Source organism: Clinocottus analis, unplaced genomic scaffold, assembly GCF_023055335.1.
Source record: "Clinocottus analis isolate CAN_PGR_092001 unplaced genomic scaffold, fCliAna1.0.p SCAF_10, whole genome shotgun sequence".
NCBI classification, from domain to species: Eukaryota; Metazoa; Chordata; class Actinopteri; order Perciformes; family Cottidae; genus Clinocottus; species Clinocottus analis.
The window spans coordinates 19,297,199-19,315,888 of NW_027175821.1; the positions used below are offsets into that span (position 1 = coordinate 19,297,199).

Sequence of the window (18,690 nt, forward strand, 5' to 3'; positions counted from 1 at the left end):
TTTGCACACACACACACACACACATTTGCACACACACACATTATCTAAACCATGAAAATGCATCCAAAGGAAATGTAACATTGCTCAATGTTTTAGTGCCACTTTGTCATATTTGAATATCCGTAGCTCTTAGTTTAACAAGTTGTTTTTTTTAATCTTGGGAACATGTTTTATGAATAGTTACACAAGAGATAATAATGATCTCCATCAGGATATTCTGGATTAACGGTGCAGCATTCAACAGTGGACTTCTTGGGACCCTGTGGGACCCCCTTCAGGGACCTCTGGTGTGTTCCTAAACTCAGTGAGGGGAACTGCTGCTCCACAGAAAGAAGAAGGAGAAAAAAGGAAAGAAAACAGCCCCGGCTGGTTTATACATCACATCCATCCGTGGAAAATCAGCTAATTGCTGCAATCGTGAGATTTCCGTCCGCACTTCCGACCACTAAGAGCCGGGATCCAGGCGGCCATCTGTCGGTCGACCAGGATCTGCTTTATCACCGAGAAGCTGAGTTTTAACATCCAGCTTTAAAAAAAACAAAAAAAACTTGCTTCTCCGCCACACAGTCGCTCTCACACAGTAAACTCCATCCCCTATCCTTTCTTTCTTTCTTTTTTTCAGGCATGTGCCGACCCGAAATGCCACTGGAGGTCATTCATCTATTGATTTTTCCATTTGAAAAGGATAAATTGACTTTGTATTGAACTTCCTTTTCTCATGGATCCGGATGTAGCGCATCCGCGACACCAATCAAACCAGACAGTCAGGAACAGAGAGGAGGGGGAGGGAGGGAGGGAGGGAGAGAGGGGGAGGGGTCTCTCTCCCCCCTGGCTGCAGGGCCGCTTCCCTCTTAAGGTGGTCCTGAACTAAAGCCCCCAGATGACGGGAGCACGTCCGCACCGCACCGCCGTGCGGGCTGCAGACTCATCGTGACGCGTTTGGTTTCCTCTGATGGCCAACGTGACCGCGTGATGGGACATTCAAAGACATCCGGTACACCCCCACTCCCCACCTACACCCCTCCTCCCTGTATTGTCTCAGTGGTTTCCAACGTGTGGTCCCAGCACCAGCGGGGGTCTTTCAATTGAGTCAGTTTTGAAGTGCTGCTCAGTATGAACTTAAAGTTAAGATGCCTTCAGGAGCCCCGTGTCTACACCATGCTGGCATCACATGTGTGTGTGTATGCATACTATAACACAACACTTGTGAAAGTGGTCATTTCAGGTATTTGCTGCTACTTTAAGCCTCCAATACTTCAATTATGATCCGGTTATTCACTTCATTAGATATAGTTCATAAGGTATTCTTCCATTTACTCACCAAACATTCAAACGCCTGTATTGCTCTGTGTGTAGTGTCATCGTTGTGCGTGTTTCATGCCACACATTGTTGGGACCAGCTTGTGTTTATTTGAAGAAGCAGAGCAAACACTCGGCTCACACAAACGTGTGACAACTGTGTCGCACTTGACTTGTTGTGTTGTAATACAGCGTGCCTCAAGTGAACAAATGGCGCGTTTGTTGCATCACTATTAGTCACGTCAACCTTCCTCACGTCGTTATTCACAGCCCACAAGACGGACAGGGAAGTAGTCAGGGAAGAAGAAGAAGAAAAGGAAACGCCAGGAAGAAAGAAGCCGGTCCACCTTAAGGAGCGCACACATCTCTATCGCCCGGCCTTCCACATCTGCCCAATGAATCAGGAGCGGATGCGATGTATCCTTTTTCAGGGGAGTGAATGGCCAATGGGCGGCGGCTTGTCGAGCAAACACTGAGCCCCGCGTCCCCATTCATTCAGTGCTGAACGGGCCCGCGGAGCTGCAGAGAGCAACCGCCGTCTGCGACCCGACGACGCTTCTCTTTTTTTCTTCTTCTTCTTCTCCCCCCTCCCCTCCTCCTCCTCCTCCTCCTCGGGAGCGCAGACTCCCCGCAACAATAAGTAACTCAAACGCAACGTCCCTCCTGCAGAGACTCGGAAGAGGAGAAGGTCTTGGATCTATACGCGTCGCTCGTGTTTTCATTTGATTCCTCCGACACCATTTTTGTATTTTTTTCCCTTCTTCTTCTTCTTTTTTTTGTACTACAATTCCTGCGGGACTTCTCTATAAGTAGCTCTGCCTACAGATCGGCCTCCCAAGTGCGCAGCAGTTCTTCGGGCTCCTTCTTTCCTTTCCTCCATCAGAGCTCCACCGTGGATTTACTTTGTTTTATCCTGGGACCAATGCACGCGTAGCCCGCGCTGAACTTCTCACACACACACACGCCACAAACACACAATAATACGACTCGTAATACTACGGGAATACCGCAAAGGGATACACTCGCACTTGGATTATCAGGCAGCGAATGTCCTGCAGCAGACCTCTCCGTCTCCGTGGACGTTGCCCTTTCCTTCCCGTGGCTGGACTTTTGGTAGCAGTGGTTGATGGATTCCACGCTGTGGATGGTTGCACATAGGTACGTATCCCCCGGACCGCTTCACACTTGTTTCACGTGTTTCGTGTTGCGTTTACGGCACCGTATCCCCCCCACAAACACACGATAGTAGCGCGCGGATACGGCGAGCCAGTCTGTAGCGATGTAAATGGTGTGTGTTCGTTGTGTGTTGTTTATTTGGTTACATAGGGTGCACACATCCAGAGCCGTCCCGTGTCATTTTGTTTCTATTATTCGGCACAGGAAATCCAAACCCGAAACACCCGCTGCGGGCTTCAGATGACTCGCGACGAGCTGTTGAAGTTGATGGATCTCCATGCCCGCGTCCTCCCGTGCCTCTCCGCTGTAACACCCTTCCCCCCACGGCGGTTGTTTTCATTCATAAGTCCCCCCCCCCCCCCACCACCACCCCCGCCCTCCCCTCCCCGTCTATCTGGATGCGTCCTCTAATGTCTCTTGATCTCCGGCTGCGTGCGTGTTTATAGGATCCTGCTCGTGTTGCTGCGCGCGGCGCCTCGTCCCTTGAACGCGCCCTGTGCCGGATAACCCTGTTATTAGAGCGCGCCGTGACGCTTGGACTATTCAAAACAATACAGAGTTGGTCAATGGCTGTCAGCTAAGAGCAGAATATATACATATGTATGTATTTTTTTCTTTCTTTAAAAAAAATAATAAACTGTCCATTTGGCCCCCGGCTCCTCTGGGAGTGTCTGTGTGTCTCGCGTGGAGGTTTTGGCCTCGTGCAGGTCCGGTTTGGCTCCATAACATCCGCGAAGGCTCGAACCCCAAACCCCCGATAGGGTTTATGGAATAATGACTCATAGAGACAAAGTATTGGCTTGAAATCCACTTCACTAAAGCGCGAGACGTGCTGCAGCGTGAGGTGAGCGGCTCCTCCGCCAGCTCCACGGCTCTATACTGTCGGAACTTGATCTGACCTTAGTTTTCTTCCTCCTCTTCTTCTTCTAATTCTTTTTTTTTTTTTGCTCTACTTTTGTCCCCTTTTCCCTGCAACCCCTTCTCGGTGTAGTAATAGAATACTAAGTGAGGCAGCTCATTTAGTTCCCTTGGATCGCGTCCTCATTTCGTCGCCGTGGTGCATTTAAATGTTAACTAGTCATACACATGTAAATGAGCAGGGAAGTATTCGCAGGCCCACTGAAGTTTAGATGTGTGTATTGGGGAGGAAGGTACAAAAAGTCCTGTTAATAGTCAACTTTTTTTCCCTTTTTTTGTGGGTTGCCTCACTTAACGGGATCAAAAGTGACATCTTGTCATGTTGGCCAGGAGGAAAGCAGTCAGTGTGTCGGCTTTAAACGCCACAAATGATCTGATATCGCTTATTTCACCTCAAACGGTAATACTCGCTGACGGGTTCTCCTTTTCTGCTGCTGCGGAGCAGTTTTAGTATCTTCTAGGAATGCTGCCGCGATGCTGACGGGTACTTGGCATTGAGTTTGAACGGGCCATGTCTGGCCCTCCGCCATCAGGACACTGTTTGCCATGTTGTGCCGTGTTTTGGGCTCCGTCTGACGATGTCCCCTCTCTCCCTCCCTGCCTCTCTCCTTTGTCTCTCTCCTCCCCTCCTCCGGCCTCTCTTCCCCCCTCTGGCAGGTTTTCCGATGCATGCCAAGTCCACGGTGAATGTCGGAAGTGGTGATCCCCCCAGATGGAGCTCCAAAGTCAACATGGCCCCGGCGGTTCATTAGTGGTGATCCAGCAGCCTTCCCTAGAGAGCCGGCAGAGGTCGGATTACGAGCGGGAGCTCCAGCATGCCGCCATTCTCTCCCTGGACCAAATCAAGGCCATCCGCTCCAACAACGAGTACACCGAGGGGCCCTCGGTGGTGCGGAGGCCCCCCGCGCCCCGCATTACCCCCAGGCCCCAGGACAAGCAGGAGAGGACTCACGAGGTCATCCTCGTCAATGTGAACAACAATTATGAGCACCGGCCGCCCGCGGGGCACCACCACCACCACGTCGGGGGCGGCGTGGTGGTGGTGGCGGCCGCCGCCGGGGGACAGCAGTACGGCGGGTCCCGGGTGCCGGGGCTCAGCCGCTCCACTAGCACGGGGAGCGCCGCGAGTTCGGGGAGCAACAGCAGCGCCTCCTCTGAACAGGGACTCTTGGCGCGCTCGCCCCCCTCCAGGCCCGGCGCGGGCCTGCAGCACCACCACCGAGCGGAGCGGCCCGTTCGGACTCAGCCCAAGGCCCTTTCGCAGCCCCAGCAGGGGCCTCACTTCCACCAGCCTCCACTAGAGGCTCCACTCAAGCCCCAGGGCAAAGGGAAATCTGACTTTTCTGGCCCCGGCAACGGGGCGGTGGCCGCCGCCGCCGCCGCCGGGCACCAGTTCATCTGCGAGCGCTGCGGCAAGTGCAAGTGCGGCGAGTGCACGGCTCCCCGGAGCCTGCCGTCGTGCCTGGCGTGCAACGGCCAGTGCCTCTGCTCGGCGGAGAGCGCGCTGGAGCACGGCACGTGCATGTGCCTGGTCAAGGGCATCTTCTACCACTGCTCCAACGACGACGAGGGGGACTCGTGCGCCGACCACCCCTGCTCGCTGTCGCGCTCCCACTGCTGCTCCCGTTTCCTGTGCATGGGATTAATGTCGGTACTCTTCCCCTGTCTGCTGTGCTACCCGCCCGTCAAGGGGTGTCTGAAGGCGTGCCAGGGCTGCCACGACCGCGTGAACAGGCCCGGCTGCCGCTGCAAGAACTCCAACACTGTCTATTGCAAGCTGGAGAGCTGGGCCCCGCAGACGCAGGAAAAGCCCTCCTGATCGCCCCCCCTCACCCCCTCTGTGTGGGAGACTCTTGATGTGGATCTTATGATGACAATGATAACGATAAGTCACAAATTAATGTTCCTCAAACATTCTGAAGCACCTCCCACCAGCCTGCCCTCCTCGCTGCGGGAACCTAAAGGAGCTAAAAAAAAAAAAAAAGAAGCAAAGGAGTAACGAAAACCACTCAATTATTTTTATTTTCTCTGGATCAGGACCATGTTTTTACAGACCAGTGTTTGCCTTAACTGTTTCTATGTCTATCCTCAGCTCCTCATTAACACTATTTTTTTATATATATGAAAAGGTTTCTCTTCCGTTCTCGGCGGGCAGTTTCCTCTGGGCCTGCGTGCCCGGCGGCAGCTGCCTCACCAAATCTGTGAAGGACGATCTACTATAGGGCAATTATGTAGCTGTTACCTGTTATCCATAGCAAGCAGGTATGTTTGAATTTATTGGTTGCTACCACACTAAAACCGTGGTTCCTATGCTCATGTTGCATTAACGAAAGCACATCCATCTCATAGTATTTTATTTTCTCCCCTTTTTTATTTTTTCACTTGGATATGTTTCTCTCCTTCCACCCATCTGAACTCTTCATCCCCATTCTGTGGCATTCTCCCATGTTTGTTTGTTTGTTGTTGTTTTTTTTCTTTATTTTTATGTAAATTGTATGCTCAAAATCCATAAGAGGAATTCTGGCTATTTTTGAAAAGAAAAAAAAATGTCTGTTTAAAACATTTTTCTTTTTTTTTTCCCTTGTTGTAAAAAATATTTATTATGTGAAGCTCTATTATTTTATGATATTTATTGCAAGAGACAGTCTTAAATTTACTCATGTCTGAATATAACAAAATATCAAATACTTACTGAAAAATTAAAGGGTGGCACAAAAGAAAACTATGTTAACTTTAATGCAGAAAATATATTAATTAATGAAAGAAACCCTGCACTGTCTGGCGTCTTGATTGAGCGACCTGCTGGAGGAATGAAAGATCTCCCTGATGGCTGCTGTTTAAGGGCCTGTGTTCATGAGTTCAATGGCGCAATGTGTGTGTGTGTGTCTGTGTGTGTGTGTGTGTGTTCATGCTGGGTGTGGAATTCCTGGTGAAGGGGGGAAAAAAGATCTCGGCAGTGAGTAGAAACAGCTTGTAGCCCGAAATGTGACTGTTTACATTCTTGGAAGGCTTCTTTGCTGCGATTCTCCTCGGTAACCTTGAAAGCTAAACAATACAGGTCATTGACACGATTAGCCCCGAAGCTGCTAGCATCAACACAGCCTCCACGTTTCCATGAGTTATGCTCACAGGAAGTAGCTCTCCTGCTAAGCCCCCCCACCCCTCCACACACACACACACACACACACATGCCAACAAGTCACCACAAAACTATGCGCTGTAGTTTACTCCCGGGGCTTTAATGCGGCTCGATCGGGATGTTCCCAAACTCCCAAATGGTCTCCATATTGTGGGGCCCGACAGTGTGTGCCTTGAGCAATGAGAGCGACCATTACGAGTAGCCGGGCCACCTGTTCAAAGATAATAAACCCAGGCTATCAATGCTGGCTTTTATGGCGTGGTTCCTGCACTAAAGGCAACGACAGGGGCAAATCCAGCCCACGTCCCACCCCCAACCCATTTGGCCGCCTCTTTTTGTCAGTGAATTTATCACTTGGGAAGTCCGCTGACCCCCCCCCGCCTTCCTTCCCCTTTCCACCTCCGGGCCCCCAGGGGATGAGATCATCACTTTCAAAGTTGGTTGGTCAGCCAGAAATACCGACAGTTGGGGAAACACAAACTGTGACCAGGAATTTCTCAGGGACAAAGAAGAAGAACAAGAAGAAGATCGTGGCTTTGGAAAACCCGCGTGGTTTATAATCGGCCCTCAGGTGCTCCGTGCATCCTGGCTGGGATCTTTGGGATTCAGAGTTTTATGCTCAACAGGAATAACACCCCCCTCTTGATTTAACATAGGTTTGAACCCCCTCGCAGTAAAAGGTTTGGTTTAAATGCCTCACGGGGAAGAAGCTGAAAGGTAAACATGAGCACAAAGGAGGTTTCTCGTTGCTTCTGCCTGTTAGCTTTTAGCTGTTAGCCATTAGCTATAGCATGCCGTCTCATTCCTGTCCGTCAGCAGTTTGCACCACGTGAAGCATCCCTCCAGGACCCTAACGTGCTCTTCTTTCCCTTTTTTCTTTTGTTTTTTTTTCGGTGGAATGTACCTTTTGTTGCCCTGAATAGTTAAGAGTGGATTAGTGATTTGTCAATTTCCTGTTACCTTTCAGAGCTGCAACTGGAGCTCCATTCGCTGCTGGCTCCTGGATGATGGCAAACAATGGGAGGCCTTTTTTTTTAGGTTTCTCTATAGTTCCCCTGTGCGGGCGAAGGGGGGTCGGAAGAGATCCTAACTGTGTTCAGGAGGTGGTGGACAGGAAGACGGTGTTTACTTGATATTTTCCAACCGAAGCCAAATAAGGAAACAGATCCTACTCCCAACCATTTCCAGAACTTGGCTCCGCTGAGTCCGCTAGCATGTCTCTTAAATCTCTGATACGATCGGCGGAGGTGTCTAAAAGAACGTTTCAAAAAAACCTGTTATTAGTTCCTTTAACTTTCAAAGTCACATGAAGTCCACTGCACCACACGTTACTCGTCACGGGAACAAAAAAGTGAAATATGAGTCAGTATGAAGTAATTCAGTGATATATAAACAGTCATAACGTCCCTATCCTCCTCCTCCACCTCCTTGCACTTGTTTCAGAGTAAATTTAGCCGCTCCACACACCCACGTAATGCTATTTAGAGTTGTCAGGCTTGGCGGGTCTCTTGATTCAGCTTTGTTTTGTTTTTTTGGGGCCGTACAAGTGCAAACACGCATGACTACCAAGTGAGTCATGGTGGAACCTCCAGCCCACACATCCTACCGGGGCAGTCCTTTTCTTAGCCAGGGCACGGCTGCCGGCAGGATGCTCTATAAACAGTCCTCATCTTCCTCCTCTTCCTTCTCGGCAGTCATCGCCCAAAAGGCCTGCTTCAGCTTTCCTCCGCCTCCTCATCTGGTTTCCATTATTTCCGCTCATGGCATATAAATAGAAATTAGCAATCAGGGGAGATGTGGGGAGGTGGATTTTGGAAAGGACGGCGGCTGTTTTGGACTCCCGCGTAAAGACCAAAGTTTATGGAAGTTATCTTTGTTAAATATTCCTTTTTGTTTTTTTCTTGTTGGATGATCTCGGCGTGCTGGAGCTGATGTGTTTGCAAACGGCTCCACACGTCCACACTCGGCCTCCGCGGGATTAAAATCCCAGTGGAAACAGTTCCTGTGCAGGTCCTGATAAAAGTCACGGCTGTAATTCACCGCATCCCGAAAAGTTTGAAAAATGTAAACACCTCCGTGAATAAGAAAAGCGGCGCTGTGTTTGCCTCGACCACCGTGCGCTTCACAGTTTATATAACAAGGTTTTAAAAAGGGTTTTGGTGGGGAGAAGGTTCCTCAGCCCACAGAGGAACAGGTAATCCTTCAATTTAACTTAAAACGTGAAAATCCCCCCGAAACTCTGAGATAGCATCTCGTCACCGATGGAGCGAGGATGTTGTAAAGACTGTTTTTCTGGCACGGGGAAGCAAAAGGTCAACACATTTATTCCTGCGGATCTGAGGAAAGATCCGAGCAGCCGTCACTTCAACGTACACATGATTGTTTGTCCGCTCGGCCTCTCCGGCGGGGCACGGCGGGTTCGTGCAGGTCTGGAAAACGTCCTGAACGCTTCAAAACCCGCACAAATGCAAATATAAATGAACTTGACTGCAGCTGTTTAGCAGCTGGACACACTCTTCTCTCTCTTCTCCATCAGGGGTGAGTTCTAGTTTAGATTCCTTATCTCTCGCAGCATCGAGCATGTGGGTACTCTTGGTTGTGTTTGCCAAGGTTTTGAGATTTTTGCCTGAATTGAAGTGAATGGGCTTTTGTTTTGTGTCGCTATTAGTAGGAAAAAAATGTATATGATCTTTAAAGACATTTTGATCGTAACTATGAACATCCAGCATGATATGAGCCAGATTCCTCCCAAAAAAGACGTATTTTATGCCAAAAGATTGTCTGAATGGGGCATGCTTTCTAAAAGGTTCAAATGGCCGCCCCGGCGTTTGAGTGAAGTACGACCAATCCCCCCAAAACCAAATAACATCAGACGAGAGAGAAGGGGATTCTTCTTTCCTACTTTGCCTAAACGTATGGTGGAGAACCCCCCCCCCTCTCCCTTCAGATGCTGCTGGCCGCTTCCTGTTTGTCAGACGAGCGACGTGGACGCGGTCGTTAAGCGTCCCGCTTCCTCCTCAGGAGCCATAAAGGGCCCGTGGGGACGACCCAGTGTTTTATCAGGTGTCGAGGGCCATTCAAGACGGAGGTGTTTCATTGGGGCTTGAGCCTCTTAAGCATTTGCTCCTGGGTACACACGCCCACCCACAGGAACTGTGGTGTAAAACTTTCACACACACACACACACACACACACACACACACGCCTAACCTGCTGTGTTACCAGCTATCTGATACCGCATTCTTCTCCGAGCCCCCTTCCTGTCCCCTCGTCTTTGTGTGCCGTTTTATAGACAAAGGCCAGTTGGAGCAGATGATGATGACGATGAAAAGGAGGAGGAGGAGGCCGATCAATATAACAACACACGACCCCTCTTGGCAATCATTCAGCTGGCTTCTCTTGTATAATTAATGGGCCCCGGCGTTATTTTCGGGGGGCCGCGTATACGAGATTTCCGCTCCGGATTCAAACGGCTCCACCGCTTCATCGGCGAGCGATTGACTCATCAGTATTCAAAGTGTCACTTCCTTCCTGCGAAGTTAGCGCGGAGGCCTTTGGCAGCGCTCACGGGCTCCAATAGACCGGCTTGTGATTTTGTATTCCGCTCCCTAATTAAATCAGCGGGGGCGTTTGTCTCAGTGTTGCACTTACTGGAGACTGTTGCTGGAAACAGCCAGTTGTCAAGAGTCGTTAGATTTGATCCCCGAGTGCGCTCACAGCGGTTCCAGAGAGGCCGTAGTTTATAGTCGGGGAGATTACTTTTCTTTTTAAATGACAACCAAAAATGAACCCTGCTTTACGTTAGAAAGAATCTCCCTCTTCACATAAAAATGTAAAATGGCGACACACGCTGCCGCTACTCTGCTTTAACTTTTTCTCACACGGCCTAACTCTGACAAGATCACGTCCTTGTTCCTCTTTTAAGGGCCCCGGGGGACAGTTGTGTGTGTTTGCCGCTGCATTCCTGGCCCCCTACAACCACTTTTGTTCTGTTCCTCCCTTTGATATCCCAACCAAGGACAACAAGCCCGGAAAAAAAAAATAGAAGCGTCACATCCACGCGCATCAGATAAATAGCGAGGACGGCAGATAGATGGATTGATATATAGATTGGTGTGCGTCTGTTTGCCAGGAGGAGGAAGAGAAGGAGGAGGAGGAGGAGGAAGCTCGCTCATTCTTTATCCACCCTTTCCTCCCCCTTCATTCCCTCCTTTTTTTTCTTTTTTTTTTAGATTAGACTATGCATCCAGACAGATGGTTCCCGTCTGCTGGCTTTTTTCAATTCACTTCCTCTCCTCACAGACAGCCACCCTTCCCCCCCTCTGCTGTCTCTCTCACTCACTCCCTCCCTTTCTCCCCCCCCCCCCCCCTCCTTCCCCTCCTCCAACGGCTCCTCTGTTATGTGGCCAGAAATAATCTTTTATTGCCCAGTTGTTCGGAAGTGACCTCCTGCCCTTGATTAGATAGGGCCAAGTCCTATCACACGATTGTGTTTGAGCTGGCGGACTGACCCTCCCCCCCCAACACACACACACACACACACACACACACACACACACCGGCCCCATCCTTTTTCCAACCCCCCGTCCCTCTCTCACTGCCGGGGCCCTGGTGATCCTGTGTGAGGGGACAACAATGGGGGGCTTTAGTCCCGTCCGGCTCTTCTCGACTGGGGGGCAACAGGGTGGGGGTCAGGAGGGGACTTTATTTTTCTATTTTTTTCATCAGTCAGCTAGTCCCCGGGTGAAAAAAAAAAAAAAAAGTCTCATCCCTAGTACGATGGTTAACCTGCCAGTTGCCGGTTTGCTAACCCTTCGACCAGCACACCCCCTCCTCCTCTTCCTCCTCCTCATCCTGGTGACCCCTCTCACCCTCAAGAGCCTCCCCAGACACAGATAGATAGGCTTTAGTCTCCTCTACTATCAGTGGACCTTTGAGTCCGCTGTGTGGTCGACAGGTGGGCCGGCTGAGATGTTAGTCCGGAGCTTCCTCCATTGTTTGGGATCAATTCTGTGGCCAACAAGAAGATAATCATTTTTGAAGAAAAGTAGAATTTCAATCTGCCCTCATATGATGAAACAATGAAGAGTTTTGGTGATCTTGAAGTAAGAACAAGGTCAATCTGTTCTCGTCCAGCGTTCGTAGAGCAACACGACAAGTAGATGTGCTGTGATCGGTAGATGTTCCACCAAATCGTTGGGTTGAGTTTTCCGTGAAGACTGAAGGTTATTTTGAAAAGGCTGTACGCCTGTAACGAGGAGAAACTGACACGTGTTGCTGGCATTCGCAGGAAAACTGCCTGAGATGACGAGAAATCATACGATACGTCGCAATTCTTTTGATGGAAACCAGAAGCAAAGTGATTCAGAGTCTTGAGGGTCCTTTATATTCGGGTGTTACGCAGAGACGCAAGCATGCGAGACCCTCAAGGGCCCCTGGCGTAGTCCTGTCGGCCATCTTGCGTGCGTCGCCCAAAATTTCTGACTATCCGTCAAAGCTACGCGAGCCATTCGCAGCCCGCAAGGCTGTGATTGGTCCGCTAACCACGTCCTTTCTGAGTCTCGCATTTCCGGTTTCATAGCATAATACCGGTGTTTTTAAAAGCCGTAGCAGAAACATGAACAATGGATCCCGTTGAAGAACGTTTGGCTGAAGAGGTCCGAAAATATGAGCATTTATAAAACCCGTCTGACGGAGTATCAGGACACAAAGATGGAGGTGAATTCCTGGAGGGATGTAACGGTGAACGTTAGTGTGCAGGTCGCCTCTAACAGTCGTTGCGCCACCTGCTGGTCTGGAGTATGAACCATAAACCAAAACGCAACTGCGTGGCCAGACACAGTTGTCGTTGCAAGAGTGTGTATCGCCCTTTACGCCACGATACGTGAAAAGCTATTCTTAACATTATTATTATTACTAACCATTTCACACAGTCTTAGATGGTACAATTAAGTACAAATCTGTTCCTTTCGCCGATCAAAATAATAAGACACCATTGTGTGAAAGGTGAAACTATGGGAGAACACTGGCAGCCAATTGGTCGAGACATACCTGGTCGCATTGGCAGCGCTTGATAATAAGAATAATTATTAATGATAAAGCATGTTATAATCAGAAGATTGCGTACAGAAGGTTTTCCGTTGCATCCTGTTGGTGACATCTCTCTGGCAGCATACAAGTAGCAGCGGGCCACATGGACCGGTTCACACATCCCAGCTAACAAATTGAGCAGTTTTCCCAATTGGAGACATGACATCTGCCCACAGCTTTGGCTCTTTTTTTTCCACTGTGGTTTGTCAATTGTGTAACCTCACAAAGTACTTTAATTAGTTTTAACAAGAGACTCAGCAATCAGACCGCTATCGCCATCAAAGGAGCAACACAGAGTCGCGTCTCACTTTTTATGTAAACTGTTTTTCTAACTTTAAGTGTCAGTTTTACAGCCGTGCAACAACTCCAGGGGAGGAGCAGGCGCCTTCTTCTTCTTCTTCTTCTTCTTCTTCTTCTTCTTCTTCTTCTTCTTCTTCTTCTTCTTCTTCTGCACCGTCTTGTTTGTCTCCTCGTCCTCTGGAGCTGTAAACCCAGAACAAAACTCTCGGTGTCTCGTTTCACTTTGGGAATGAAGGCCCGGCTGTGTGAATAGGGGGAGAATAGACAGGAAGACAAGTCTGATTACCTCCATAAAGGAGCTGACCTCATGTCGCTCCCTCGTCTGCTTCTTCTTCCTCTCCACCTTTTTTTCGCACGACAGCGTTTGCGTGTTACGCTCCAGCCGTGTAGCTCGAACAGGAAAAAGCCCAAAAAGAAGCACCATTTTTAGGCAGATCTACGAGGCGTGATGCCTTGCTCGAGATCATAAACGCTACACTGTCAGAGGTACGTGACTGATGTGAGGTCAGAGAAATGTCATCGAAGAAAGCATGAAACTAAGACGACAGCTTCTCTGAAACTATGTTACAAATACGATATTTTGAAGGCCTCAATAAGTCATGATTGGAAATCCTTATATGTAAGTGTTTTGTCTGTTTACATAAGCCCTGTCGTCCAAGTAAAAGCCGCCCTGAAGATAACCTGAACCAAAACACACTCGAGTCCGAGTCTGGCTTCCCGGATAAAAAAAATGGACGCCGCTCACTGCACTCCTTCCTCCCTCTCCCCCCTCCCTCCAGGGTCTCCAGCCCCCAAATCCAAAGCAAAGGGAGGTGGAGGTGGAGGTGGAGGGGGGGTCCTGAACAGGAAGCTTAGGAGTCCCCCCACACCATGCTGTAAGAGGGGAGGGGGGGACCTCTAGATCAAAGAGAAAGGACACAGAAAAGGCTTATCTGTTGTTGATTTTAGGCTTACGCTCAAGCACAGGGTTCTAGAAATGTGTCGAGGAATTACAGGGCTGGATCATCGAATCTCCCCCTTTTCATCCTTTTTTAATGCGTTTGTTCTTCCAGGTCTTTGAAACTATGAGGGGTGAGGGGGGAGGGGGGGTCTTGTACAGTTTTTGAGGGTTGCTGAAAGCAACGAGTAAGAGCAGATAAGGGGGTGAAAGAGAAAAAAACATGCCAGAGAACGAGAGCGTTAAGTCAACAAACGCACCAAACCTGATGGAGAAGAAACAGCAGATTGTTTCACAAACTGACAACCAGGACTGTTGTATTTAGGTTTTTTTTTAATTTTTGAGTGTGCCTCCTTGCTCCTACAAACCACCCCAGTAGATTTCAATCATTCCTCTTCCCTCTCTGCTTGCTCTTTAACATTTCAATTTCGAACTCTGCGAGAGGTACGATTCTATCTCCATCCCCTTCAATGGCTGTATTATGCCAAAGGGGAAATTGGACCTTAAGGGCAGGCACTTTCCCTGCTGTAGATCGTATTAAGTATGTCCCCCCCATAATACAACCCAGCTTGACTCTCTGAGACCACACCCCTTCATTGAAACAGACCTGTCAATCACGGCTCCTGGAAAGGCTCTGACATGGTCAACTGTGGCATGATTGGCACCTGGTAGGATGTGTGCAGGCTCTGAGGGAGTATACAGAAATGCTGGTGCACCACCGGGAGAAATTCCTTTCCACATCACTGCTCAGTGCGTGTGTGTGTGTGTGTGTGTGTGTATGTGTGTGTGTGTGTGTGTTAAGTTTCTGGTGGTCTGAAGGCTTCCGTTTGCCACACGAAGCAGTTTCGGTGGAGAGAAGCGAGTCCGGATGTTGGATCCCGCTCACCGTCCCGTGGAACAGATCCTGAGCTTCAGTGGTTTCCAAACTCTCCCAGTGGACCCACGTTTACAAAGTCACTTCCCTGCAACCCAAAAGACGAGACTACTGTGCAGGCCGGTCTCGTCTTTGGAGGAGTAAATTATATGTTTAAGTTTCTTTTCATTTGGTCTTCCTGACAGTTTGACACCTCGAACATTCAACTTTAACTTTGAATTCACAGCATTGTCAAGACACAGTCCAACATTTCTTCTGGCCCTCGCGTCGGACATAAAAAGACGATAAGACTTCTGTAATATTATATTCTTTATTTCCTTAAATGTGCTTGTCCATCGTACGTTTATCAGAGTAGTGTAGGTTAATATATTTAAAGTTTAATACATCTGATTAATAGACTGTAGCAGACACAGCGTATCGACGGCCCAAACCCCATCACCTCAAATATGGAGCAAACATATTGTCCACTACATGTATTAATATCTCAGTTATGTATGACATTTCCTATATTTTATAATAACATATTATTGCAAAACATCCAAATTATTGTCTATTTAAGGTACAAAGTAAAAAATGTTTTTTATGAATGACAATATATTGCTAAATATGTTTTTTTTTTATGTATTTCATAACTATGATGTATTTCTTTTTTAGGATATATGTATTGAATGGCTCACTTTTTTGTTTTTGTTTCACTATAGCATTTCCATATGTAATAATATACATTATACTCTCATAATGTAGACCAAGCAGCAGAGAAACAGAATCGTTGATGCTGCCTTTGTGGCAGCGTTCTGATTTTAATACTTTTTTCTGTTTACTTTGACTACATCCTGCAGCTGCTTCTCCAAAACAACCTACTGTGGCCCGCCGTATGCGTTCAGATGGAACTTACTACTTCCAGCATAACGTGGCACCTTGAACTTTGACCCTCTGGCTCATATATCTGCTGCACAAAGGATTGTGGGTCGGGATAGCCGGCAAAGCATGCTGGCTTACTGTGGTGCATCCTGGTATTTGTGGCCTACAGTACGCTTATGTATTGGGATATAGCAGCAGGTAACAGTACGCTGGCAGGGGAACGCACAAGCAGTGCGGTTACATGGATTCGAATAACTGGCTTAGTCCGACTAAAATCGAATTATCCAGTTCATGTAAACACCTTTATTCGAATAACTGCGGTCCGACTACGATCCGATTAACACCCCTGGATAACTCGATTCGATTCGATTGATAATTCGAATAACGCTGCATGTATACGCTGAATCGGATCGGAACTGGACAATGCGTTTGTGCGCATGCTCAAGATCCCGCCGCCTCCTCCCTCCCGCCCTCCCAGGTCGTGACCCGGAAGTCGAAAGAGACGATAAGTTGTCACGGCCGGCAGAAACAAACAAACGTAAAAGTCGGGTTACGAGCCGATAGTACCTTCGGTGGGTGTCTCTGCTAGCTCCCTGATGTAGCCTGCTAGCGCTGCTGCTAGTTCCCTGTTTGCTCTGCGCTAGCTCCCCGACAACCACCGAAGCTAGCGGGGTTCTCTCCATTATGAAGAGTGAAGAGGTCAAGCGGAGATGGCTGTATCACCACTACATGTAATGAAAACAGCGCCACCTGTCGTATCGGATATGACATGCATTCGGCCAATGATTCGATTTATTCACTGCCATGTATATTCGGATAACAGCAGTTGCCCCGAAAGAGAGCATAGTCCGACTAAAGCAAGATTCGAATTATTACCAGCATGTAAACGCACTGAGTGTGGATGGCGGCCTTCTGGCGGCCACAGCTGGACACAACCGAGGTGTTTATGCTTTATTGTGCGCTCGGTGACGCTCTGCTTGCAGACAAACTCCAGCAGCGCTCGCTTCCTGGTGGGCGGCGGCCTCAGTCGGTGGACGCTCCGCAACAGACGGACGCAGTGATGGAAGTCTGCATCGCTCCACCAATTTGCCTAAACTGTCGTTATTCGAATGCCGGTGCTTCCCGTTCATATGTTCCAGCTCCTACCGGCCCGAGAGCGCCGCAAAGCAGATGGGGAAGAAGGAAAAAAAAGAACGACGAAATAGCCGTCACGGAGGGGCCGAGAGCTTTCCTCGTCTGCATCTGTTCCAGAGTCCGGCTCCGGAGACGGCCAGCTGTGGAGGCCGTGTGAGAAGTTGAAAGGAAACTTCAGCTGCCCCGCGAATCTCACACCATTACTCAGGATGAATCAAAAGAGGAACACTTTGGTCGAACAAAAGGAAAAGCGAAAGAGAGAGAGAGTGAAGGGAAGAGAGAGAGGGGAAGAGAGAGTGAACGAAAAAGTGAAACCAGCTGTCTGGAAGTGCCTCGTCGCGCTCGTAGTTTGGCCACAATCAAACGCTCAATTTGCTTTTACAGGAATATCAGAGATGTTACGGCAAGGTGAGGGAGGAGGGGAGGCGGGGGGCTGCCCTCTGGTATTTGTGTCTTTATATATATATATATATATATATATATATATATATATATATATATATATATATATATATATATATATATATATATATATATATCTGGCGACAACAAAGGCCCCCCTCTAATTCTTTCCCTTCCTGAAGGGTTGGAGCGCACACTGAGCCGCATCAAGCCTCCAGACTCACCCCACCATGCTACAGGTGCAGCTCTAAAGAGCTCTGCTTCAAGGCGGGCTGGACGCCTGCAGTTACAAGAAGAAAACCCTTCTGTGTCTCTCCCCAAATTATTCTTCCCAATTCTCTTCCCAGCATGCTTTTCTCTTGTGTGATCAGGTTTATTGTTGTTGCATCTGATGCACTGAAGAATGAAGCTGAGTCAGCTTTATTGGCCTCGTGTGTTTACACATCCGTGGAACTTGACTCTGGTTTCACGTAGCTCTTCGTACTTGTATACATACACAATATACAATGAACAAGATAAATATAAGAAAGACATTAAAGACAACAGTAGTCAGAGTAGAGCAACTAGTGCAGATGGAAGTGTCTGGTTAATTGTCTGGTTAATTGCATGAGATGTCAATCATAACTATGACTCTTAATCGCTGCTACCAATGAGACAAAGTGAGAAAATCCAAATGTAGCAAAGACTTCATACGGATTCACCATAAAAAAATATGATGAACTCCTGGACGTGGAGCTCCAGGGATGAGCGAACCTCAAGAGGAGACTTTCAAGAGTGCTTTTTTTTTTGAAGGCCCAAAAAGTGTAAGATGTCTGACACTTGAACAGACCCACTGCCCTGCAAGTCGAGATGGGACACAGACGCAGTGACAGAGGGATGAAGACACAGCCGTTTGCCTCACAAAAGCTTTTTTCATGGATGAACTTCGGCTTCGACGAAGACTATGACGACGAAGGCTCTGAAACACTAAACGGAGACATGCGTTACCGTGGCCGGTGTGCCCGTGCGAGCGCTCCCCGTCCGCCCCGCACGACGATGCTGGTCTGCTCTCAGGTATTCTTTGGACTTTGTGACTTATCGTCCGCTATCTGCGATCCAAGTTGCAGATAACAGGAAGTCATTAAAACGGCAGTAAATTGAAACTCGTCATGCTAAAGGTTGCTGCTCTTCTCATTCTCGAGCAGACAAGTTGATCTTGTATTGACCCGAATAGGTCTATAAAACAGATAAGGGTATCTTGCATCCTCAGGAAGTGCGCTCCCATAAACACTGAGAGAGTTTACGGCCCTTAAATAGTGAACAACAAAGTCGCAGAGGACTGAGCCACGTGGTTGAGTTCAGCTTTCCAATCTGCAGGAGGAGGCCGGTGTTTATTTATAATGTGCTCACCCGAACCTTTCAAAGGCTCTGTCAATCAAACCATACACTTCAGTGTCTGCAGTTTCATTTTCATGCCACAATGGATGAGGAAATGTGTTCCCCCCATTTAAAAATGACTTATTGCCCCTTCCATAAAAACCTGTGGATAGAAGGGACACCAGAATCACTCTTAGGATATTT

General features: G+C 48.4%; 1 protein-coding gene across 1 annotated transcript; it reads left to right on the forward strand.

Moving 5' to 3' along the window:
* Positions 1-1,811: 1,811 nt before the first annotated feature.
* spry1 (sprouty homolog 1, antagonist of FGF signaling (Drosophila)) lies at positions 1,812-6,150 on the forward strand. The gene is made up of 2 exons (XM_068583970.1): positions 1,812-2,457; positions 4,051-6,150. Exon 2 carries the CDS (start codon positions 4,106-4,108, stop codon positions 5,210-5,212), a length of 1,107 nt encoding a protein of 368 aa, XP_068440071.1. The 5' UTR covers positions 1,812-2,457; positions 4,051-4,105; the 3' UTR covers positions 5,213-6,150.
* The last annotated feature ends 12,540 nt before the right edge of the window (positions 6,151-18,690 follow it).